Source organism: Dysidea avara, chromosome 1 (assembly GCF_963678975.1).
Source record: "Dysidea avara chromosome 1, odDysAvar1.4, whole genome shotgun sequence".
Classification (NCBI taxonomy): domain Eukaryota; kingdom Metazoa; phylum Porifera; class Demospongiae; order Dictyoceratida; family Dysideidae; genus Dysidea; species Dysidea avara.
This window is the reverse complement of record NC_089272.1, coordinates 60,669,115-60,677,401: the sequence shown is the minus strand read 5'-3', so window position 1 is coordinate 60,677,401 and position 8,287 is coordinate 60,669,115. Positions and strand designations below refer to the sequence as shown.

At 38.3% G+C, this 8,287-nt stretch overlaps 2 protein-coding genes across 3 annotated transcripts; both read left to right on the top strand.

Moving 5' to 3' along the window:
• The first annotated feature begins 289 nt into the window (after positions 1-289).
• LOC136239316 (galaxin-like) lies at positions 290-2,470 on the top strand. Its single transcript, XM_066030051.1, has 2 exons — positions 290-631; positions 686-2,470. The coding sequence occupies exons 1-2, from the start codon at positions 559-561 to the stop codon at positions 1,843-1,845; spliced, it is 1,233 nt and encodes a 410-aa protein (XP_065886123.1). The 5' UTR covers positions 290-558; the 3' UTR covers positions 1,846-2,470.
• A 10-nt stretch (positions 2,471-2,480) lies between these two features.
• LOC136239301 (uncharacterized) lies at positions 2,481-7,652 on the top strand. 2 transcript variants are annotated; one of them, XM_066030030.1, is made up of 9 exons: positions 2,481-2,929; positions 3,053-3,323; positions 3,388-4,926; positions 4,984-5,064; positions 5,122-5,202; positions 5,269-5,346; positions 5,440-5,509; positions 5,575-5,636; positions 5,725-5,782. In XM_066030030.1, the coding sequence occupies exons 1-3, from the start codon at positions 2,688-2,690 to the stop codon at positions 4,771-4,773; spliced, it is 1,899 nt and encodes a 632-aa protein (XP_065886102.1). In that variant the 5' UTR covers positions 2,481-2,687; the 3' UTR covers positions 4,774-4,926; positions 4,984-5,064; positions 5,122-5,202; positions 5,269-5,346; positions 5,440-5,509; positions 5,575-5,636; positions 5,725-5,782. The 2 variants fall into 2 exon arrangements, with proteins under 2 accessions (XP_065886102.1, XP_065886112.1); XM_066030040.1 differs by lacking the exons at positions 2,481-2,929; positions 3,053-3,323 and adding exons at positions 5,982-6,092; positions 6,172-7,652 and having other exon boundaries at positions 4,775-4,926; positions 5,571-5,636; positions 5,725-5,927.
• The last annotated feature ends 635 nt before the right edge of the window (positions 7,653-8,287 follow it).

Sequence of the window (8,287 nt, the reverse complement as noted above, 5' to 3'; positions counted from 1 at the left end):
GTTTGTGGAAATCGCAGTGAAATAATTAGGAATTTTTAGAGCTAAAAGGCCATATTTCATTATTATTATTATTATTATTATTATTATTATTAGTACTATTAATGGGCAAAAATTGCTTGGCAGTAAAACTGCCAAGCTAAGTCGCAGGCCTTTGAGAGTGCCCATATCCTGTTGTTCTCCATAAATAATCAAAATACTTTATGAAGAACAACAGGATATGGGCATTTGAGAGTGCCCATGTTCTATACCATATGCGTATTTTGTACCATACGCTTATGGTCTCTCTTATGGTACATACCATACGCGTACGGTACAAAATACGCATTTGGTATAGAACACCCATATCCTGTTGTTCTTTATAAATCATCAAGATTCTTTATGGAGAACAACAGGATATGGGCACTCTCAAAGGCCTGTGGTTATTTTGGTTATAAGATGATTATATAAGCTATTATATTTACGTATCTTCATGCATTTAAATTGGCATTTGCAGTTAATTGATTGTACTTTTCCTGTTTCTTTGGCTTTATTGAGCATTGTTTAATACAGAAAGTGGAAATGATCACAACCAGATACATTTTATTTCTCTGTCTCCTGTGCTCTACACTTTGCTCTATAGGGCAAGCTGGGAGTAAGTTCAAGTAATTATTAACCATATCCCGTGTGCATGAGCCTATAATTGCAGGTTGCTCAGGAGTATATCATTCTGTCACACAAATATGCTGCGATGGAAAACTACACAGCAAAAAATATGGGCACGACACAGCCTGCTGTCGTGATATAGCATACAGCAGAAATTCTCAGATTTGCTGCAACTATAGAACAGTCCAAAGCAAAAGATATGGTTACGACACATCCTGCTGCGGTGATACAGCTTACAGCAGAAAATCTCAGATTTGCTGTAACTACAGAACGGTCCAAAGTAAACGTTATGGTCACGACACAGCTTGCTGCGGCAATACAGCTTATAGCAAGAATTCTCAGATTTGCTGCAGGGGAAGAATTCATAGTAAACACTATGATCATGATACAGCCTGCTGCGGTGATACAGCTTACAACAGAAACTCTCAGATTTGCTGCAATTATAGAACAGTCCAAAGTAAACGTTATAGTCACGACACAGCCTGCTGCGGTGATACAGCTTACAGCAGAAATTCTCAGATTTGCTGCAACTATAGAACAGTCCAAAGTAAACTTTATGGTCACGACACAGCTTGCTGCGGCAATACAATTTATAGCAAGAGTTCTCAGATTTGCTGCAGGGGAAGAATTCATAGTAAACCCTATGGTCATGATACAGCCTGCTGCGGTGATACAGCTTACAACAGAAACTCTCAGATTTGCTGCAATTATAGAACAGTACAAAGTAAACATTATGGACACGACACATTCTGCTGCGGTGATACAGCTTACAGCAGAAATTCTCAGATTTGCTGTAACTATAGAACGGTCCAAAGTAAACGTTATGGTCTCGACACAGCTTGCTGCGGCAATATAGCTTATAGCAAGAATTCTCAGATTTGCTGCAGTGGAAGAATTCACAGTAAACCCTATGGTCATGATATAGCCTGTTGCGGTGATACAGCTTACAGCAGAAATTCTCAGATTTGCTGCAATTATAGAACAGTCCAAAGTAAACGTTATGGTGACGATACATCCTGCTGCGGTGATGTAGCTTACAGCAGAAACTCTCAGATTTGCTGCAACTATAGAACGGTCCAAAGTAAACGTTATGGTGACGATACATCCTGCTGCGGTGATGTAGCTTACAGCAGAAACTCTCAGATTTGCTGCAACAGAAATAGAATTGAGAGTAAACGTTATGACCACTACACACGCTGCTAAAGAGGGACACTGGCCGGAGCATTTTTAAGGACAAAATTAACACTAATTATATAATACATAATTTTAAATGGATAGACTATATGTGACCAGATCTGCGAAAACCCGACATAATGGCGCAAGCCTAAATTTTCAGTATAAGCCATTGATTTGCAATGGGTAAAATATTTGCGTAATCAAAAAAATTTGTAAACTTTGTAAACGCTTTGTTCTTTGTGAAGGAAGGGTCCTATGATAAAAACCTAGATATCATCTTATTCGCCTACTCACAAAAATCGCTGTTTCGTTGCAGTATAGACTAAAGGTAGGGTCAGCAATCCGAAAAATCAACTTCTACAAATCAATCCTCCTACCATTGTGGGATGTCCATTGTAGTATCTCATTGCTAGATCCACCATGAAACCGGAGGCATGATTGTTGCCTTCACAGAAATATCGTTTTCAGTATCTCGCAAGATGCAAAATTTATTTTTAAAATTTCGTGCTCCACACAAAGGACAGGATGAAGCTTGCTACTTAGCCAAATCGTATGCAGAGTTGTTTTAGTTCAAAAGTACGCACAGAAATAAGTAAATGATTTGCTGGGTGCCTGACACAGGGTGGGGTGGGGTAAAAGCGGGACGGGGACGGGGACGAAGTCATGTTGACGTAGCTGTGCTCACGTGTCACTGAGAGATTTCTGCAATAAGCCATAGCTGAGAGCAGCATTCTTTACTTCAGAGGTGCTATTTATAATAAAGCTTGAGAGATTTAGCTACATTATACTCAAACTTACAAGACAGACTTATTGTAACGGTGACTTAAATCAGTTTGAGCTACTTAGTATCTGCTGAGACTAATCTCTTTATGGATGACTCAGAAGATGGCTCGAATCACGACACAGATGACTGCACAGTGATTTCAAATGATGCCAATGGTGCCCTCGAAATGGAGGAGATTGTATCCTATTTAGAAGGAGCTGGAACCAACTACAAAGATTTTTTGAACACCTCTGTCAAGCCACCCGTGCAACCCCGAGGAGGAACACTGATATTGTTTGATTTAGGCCCAGATGAATCTCAATGGGAGAGCAACAAAAAGAAGCTAAGGTATAGTGAGCTATGCAATCATGAACATATAGAATTATATCAAGAGTTATTATTAACTCTTGCCTATACCTATATTGTTTGTGTATATTATACTGTGCTAAAATTACCTCTTTATCTACACAGATGTGACCAATATAGATGGGTCCATAAAGGCACTAGGACTTTTGACCGTGGGAATTATTCTGTGAAGAAGAAGACTGGAGCTATTGATGTAGCAGGGATAGAAAAGCAAACTGGTGATAACTCCTTCAAGCGGTTGGAATATTGGGGTATTGGCTCAAGCTATTTAATTCACTATCTAGGAGATCACAATGCATTTGTACCATGTGCACACCGGAACAGCAAGAAAAGTACCAAACCATTTGTACGGTCAGCACCTCACATTAAGGAAAAGGTATAGTGTAATAGTTAAGCATGAAATAGTTAGGGACCTGCCTATTATGTTCAAAATTTTGCAGGTTACTAATAAAGGACCAATGATGTCAGCACAGAAAGTTTATCAACAGTTAGTCAATGAAGATGAAGGTGGGCCTAGACATGTCATCAACACACCTAGAGACCAGAATCAAATCAAAAACTTCCAGAAAGATGAGAATCGCCAGTTCCGGATTTCACATGGTGGTATTTACAACACATACCAACTATGTTTCCAGCTGCAACTGAAAGATCGTAAGGGAGAGCCCCAAAATTTTCTTCGAAATTTTCAAGTGTACCCAACAGTCTGTGTTCACATGGTACCACATCCTCTCTTGGAGAATTTAGAGATGCTTCTGAAAGTTTCCACGACCCCTGTAACCCTGCATTATGACACTGTTTTCAACATGGGAGATTTCTATCTGTCTACTCTAGTTTTCCGAAATGCTATTTTCAAGAAAGATCCTATCACACCAGTGGCTTTCTTTATCCATTCCAGGAGGTATCAGGAAGACCACATGCTGTTTATGAAAACCATAAGAAAGTCACTACCTCTGCTTGCTTCAAAGAAGATTCTAATGGTTACTGATCGAGAATTTGATTTTTCTGATGTGTTTCCAATGTGTCTGAATGTTTTTTGTTGGAACCATCTAGAACGTGATTTGCATTTTTACTTGAAGAATTCAGCCAATTGTAAGCCATCTGAGATTAGTTATTATGCCAACAGTTTCAAAGCTTTGATGATTGAAGAAAATGAAGATGATTTCGACAGTTCCTGGAGCATCACCAAGGCTTCATTTACGAATCCAACTGTTCTGAGATATTTTGAACAAAAGCTTTTGCCAGTGTTTAAGGAGCATTCATCCATTTGGAAACTTAGAGAAATGGGGGTTTCTGATCCAGAGAATGGGCTAACAAATAATCCATCTGAATCCATGAATGCTGTTCTCCACAATCTGCAGCAATGGAAACAAGTTCCCCTTGATGTTATCTGTGTATCTCTATTTCATCTTTCAAGCTATTACCAGCGAGAAATTATTAGGGCTTACCATCTTTGTGGTTCATGGCAATTGAAAGAAGAACTCTCTTACTTTCAGCGAGATGCCAGTCTAATGCCATTCTTGCCAAAAGCAATAGACCCCAAAGAAATTGTGGCCAAAGCCAGGGATAGAATTTTACCATCTTATGAAGAAGCCAGCCCTTGCTCTTTTCGTGATGACACTACTGCTTCAGTATCCAGTGACAAAGCCACTTGCAAGCTAAACAGTCAGCTAGCATTGGCACGAGAAGCAGTTCATGACAAGCGAGTTGGTTTGACTGAAATGGGATGTTGGATTGTAAGAGGTGCAAATAATGAGACACCGTATGCTGTCCGACTGTTTCCAAAAGAGACTTGCTTCTGTCCTTCAGTGAAAAATGTTACCACATAATTGCCTGCAAGCTAATGATAGGGCAGGACATCAGTGACCACACCAAGCCTAATATGACACTGCTTACTCAGAGGGTGAGACAGAAGAACAAAGAAAGACCTTCTGGTAGAAAACCTCCAAGAAAAAGAGATTTTGACCAGGTTGCTGCTAATAGTAAGTTTATAGTATTTCCAATAGATGTGTACATATTCTTGTATTTCCATATTACAGATGTCAATGACAGTGAAGGTAAAGGTGAAACAGTTCACAATAGCCATCAATCAATGGAACAAAAGGATGGCCGCAATATAGGTAGTACATCAATTGTTTTGTCATATATACATGTATAGGTACTACCATTCAACACAGGCACAGACAATACTGCAGCTGGAAAAACCAATCACGTTGTTAGCCAACCTTCTAAGAAACACCGATGTGCTTCCATAGCAGGTCAGTTTATTATTAGAATATGGACTACATACATAATGTTAATATATAATTTAATTGTGAAATTAGAACCAAGTCAACCAACCACCTGCACTGAGGCAACTCCTGATCTTGATGAAAGTATTACTGAAAATGTGGAGAATTAAGGTACATAGACCCATACTTTAATGTTCACATGCTATGCAGTAGCTAAAATGATAATGCTGAATGATGTATTTCTTATCTTCATTATGATTGTAGATGTCAACACCAACTCAAATGTGGAAGATCATGAAGATCAGAACTGTATCTTGAATAATTCTAATGGCACGTGAGTTCACATGCATAGTACACTTATCCTAATACTGTCATAATTTCACACTACATAATAGGCAGCAATCACAACATAAGCAGACGGCTTAGTGACTATGTTTCACACACTTGTTTGGCATCTGAAGGTATACTTACACTCTAAAATGATTATAACATGCATACTTATTGCTCTGATCTGATGAGTGTACTTTGATTTTAATTTGTTAACAATAGATCTTAAAAGATTTACCAGAGTGAGTGAGTCACCTTATACTTCAGGAATATTACGGGAAAGGATGAGCAATGTTTCAGCTTCCAGAGACTTTGCCTGTTGCGATTCTACCAAGTTTAAGTGGTCTAGTATTCTGAAAAAGTTGCAGAAGATGTATCCTAATACACTTCTTTGTCCACATGTCTGTAGAATAAGCTTGAAAGAGGTATGTACAACAGTTAAAAGACATGTACGTAGATGATTTTGCATTTGTTTGTAGCAAATTGCTGATTTAGTGGTGGGAAAGATAGTAGTTGTCCAGACTATGAGAAATAACCAAGTTGCATTTCTTAGACGGCTTCCTGATGAGAATAATGTACCAGCAGTTCAGGTGATTATTATAAAACATATTACACATATAATAGCTAAATGGTCAAATGAAATTAGTCAAAAGTACATTTCATGCACAGGTGATTTGTACATATGATGAACCAGACATCATGGAATTGAATTATCATGCTGGGACAGCTTGTCGTTCACTTGCTCATGCAGTTTTAACTGTCTACACTGGAGTGAAATGCTGTAAACCAAATGATGCCGATGCAGTTACAGCAGTGCTTCTCATTGCGACATGCCTGGATGAGAATTTGGACCTAGCTAGAGCTTATGTGAATCTTCAAGACACATCACAATACCTCCACAGCTTCCTAAGCTTGAAAGCTCCAGATGTTGGCACATTACACCTATCTATGCAACAAAAACAGTTCTGCCAGACTACAATAGATCATGTTAATCTCTACTGTTTCTGCCAGACTCCTTGGATTGATGGGTCTACATCAAGAGTAATTTATGGAGATCACCAAAAGGAGTATAAAGCGTATCAATGCAGCAGATGCGAAGACTGGTTTCATAAAGCCTGCCTGAATGCTCTTGGCATACCAATACCTACACGCAAAAGTGATTTTATTTGCAGTAGATGTATCATACCAGCAACTATTCAATGGCATCATCGAGAATTCACCAACACATGTACATCAGACAACTTTCTGACCATCTTTATGTTGTACTGCCTACAATACCCAAACTTCACAGAAAACCTTGGCACTGATGACATGGAAAACACCTTGAAGGCTTGTATCACATTGATGAAAAGAAAAAACATCGAAGAAGCAAAGTCACTTGCTCTGAAAGCAGCACACAGTAGACTCAATTTCACCAAAGCTGATAATGAAAAGATCGATTGCTTTGGAACGGAAGAGAATGCTTTTCTGTGTTTAATCTCACATGTATGGAAACTGCAGGTGTCGCAGCAATGCAAATCTCAATACTGTCCAGCCAACAACCCAGTGAAAACAGGCTACCAAACAACATTCTCATTGCCTCCGACTCTGTGTCCATCCAATGTTCAGAGAATCTTTCCAGTTCCAGGAGATGACATGGGATACTGTGGATCCGAGTTCCCTAAGAAACCACCTCGGAAAGCTCCTTATATTCTCAGTGACAGGATTAATACCACAGAAACTATCAAAACACAAAACAGTAGAGAGAAATTCTATTCCTGCAATGGAAAACCAAGAGTCCTTTCATCTGGTTTCATGAACAAGCATCCATGGCTGCTTCCTATTAGCATTGAATCTCTCAGCCTTCATCAGATCAACTGGATGCCACTGTCCATCACTGTTTACAATTATTGTTACCAACTTGGTGGTTGCACGATCAACACTGGAGGCCACTTTGTTTCAATTGTGTTGTGGCATGGACGACCATACTTTTATGATGGCATGAAATCAACCAATCAACAGCGTTTCATTAAATATAACCATGAAATGGTTTTAAACTTAGAAAACTGCACAGGATCATATGCATATTATTTTCTGTTTAGCAAGTAATGTGTTTATTATTGTTGTTTTATCCATGTATAGCTGTATTTTGCGGTATGTATAACCTGTATACATGGTGGAAAACTGGTATTAATTTCTAGGCAGTATCATTAATGTATGGAGAAAAGGTTATAATCAGGATCAAAATCACATAGGCTCCCCTCTAGCTATATGAGGGTCATTATTATTTACCATTACTGCAATACAACTTCACTTTGAAGGATACAATACATATATATAGATCAAAAATACATTAGCTACATAAAATCATAATACAGTATTTAATAAGTACAAGTAAAACTGATCAAGAGATGGGGAGTTTACAATGTGGTCTGGTAATTTGTTTGACTATAAAAAAAGTTATATCGTATCAAGACTTCAATGAATAGTATTATAGGATATTTTTATTAAACACCATCAAATTATGATGAAACAACTACAAAGTAAATGCAAGTCAATCCTCGGACAACATGCGACCGCACAACTGACCGAAAATGAGGACAGTACACAGGCACGGCAAAGAGTATTTACAAAAACTAAACGTACAAAACAGGTTTATTAACTTCAACTTGAAACAGGTTAGCTGTCCACTCATTAAAATAGCAACAGAAGAATATTTGCTGAGAAGCAGATATTGAGGCTCTGGCCATCCTATTTATTATTGATTGTATGCAAATATTATACAGTAGAAATCACTATAATTGTG

Bases quoted from the DNA above. Each gene is read 5' to 3' on its own strand.
- LOC136239301 (XM_066030030.1), top strand. From the start codon at position 2,688: ATGGATGACTCAGAAGATGGCTCGAATCACGACACAGATGACTGCACA. The intron at 2,930-3,052 runs GTATAGTGAGCT...TTATCTACACAG, and splicing joins AGCAACAAAAAGAAGCTAAG to ATGTGACCAATATAGATGGG. The intron at 3,324-3,387 runs GTATAGTGTAAT...AAAATTTTGCAG, and splicing joins CACCTCACATTAAGGAAAAG to GTTACTAATAAAGGACCAAT.
- LOC136239316 (XM_066030051.1), top strand. From the start codon at position 559: ATGATCACAACCAGATACATTTTATTTCTCTGTCTCCTGTGCTCTACA. The intron at 632-685 runs GTAAGTTCAAGT...CTATAATTGCAG, and splicing joins CTCTATAGGGCAAGCTGGGA to GTTGCTCAGGAGTATATCAT.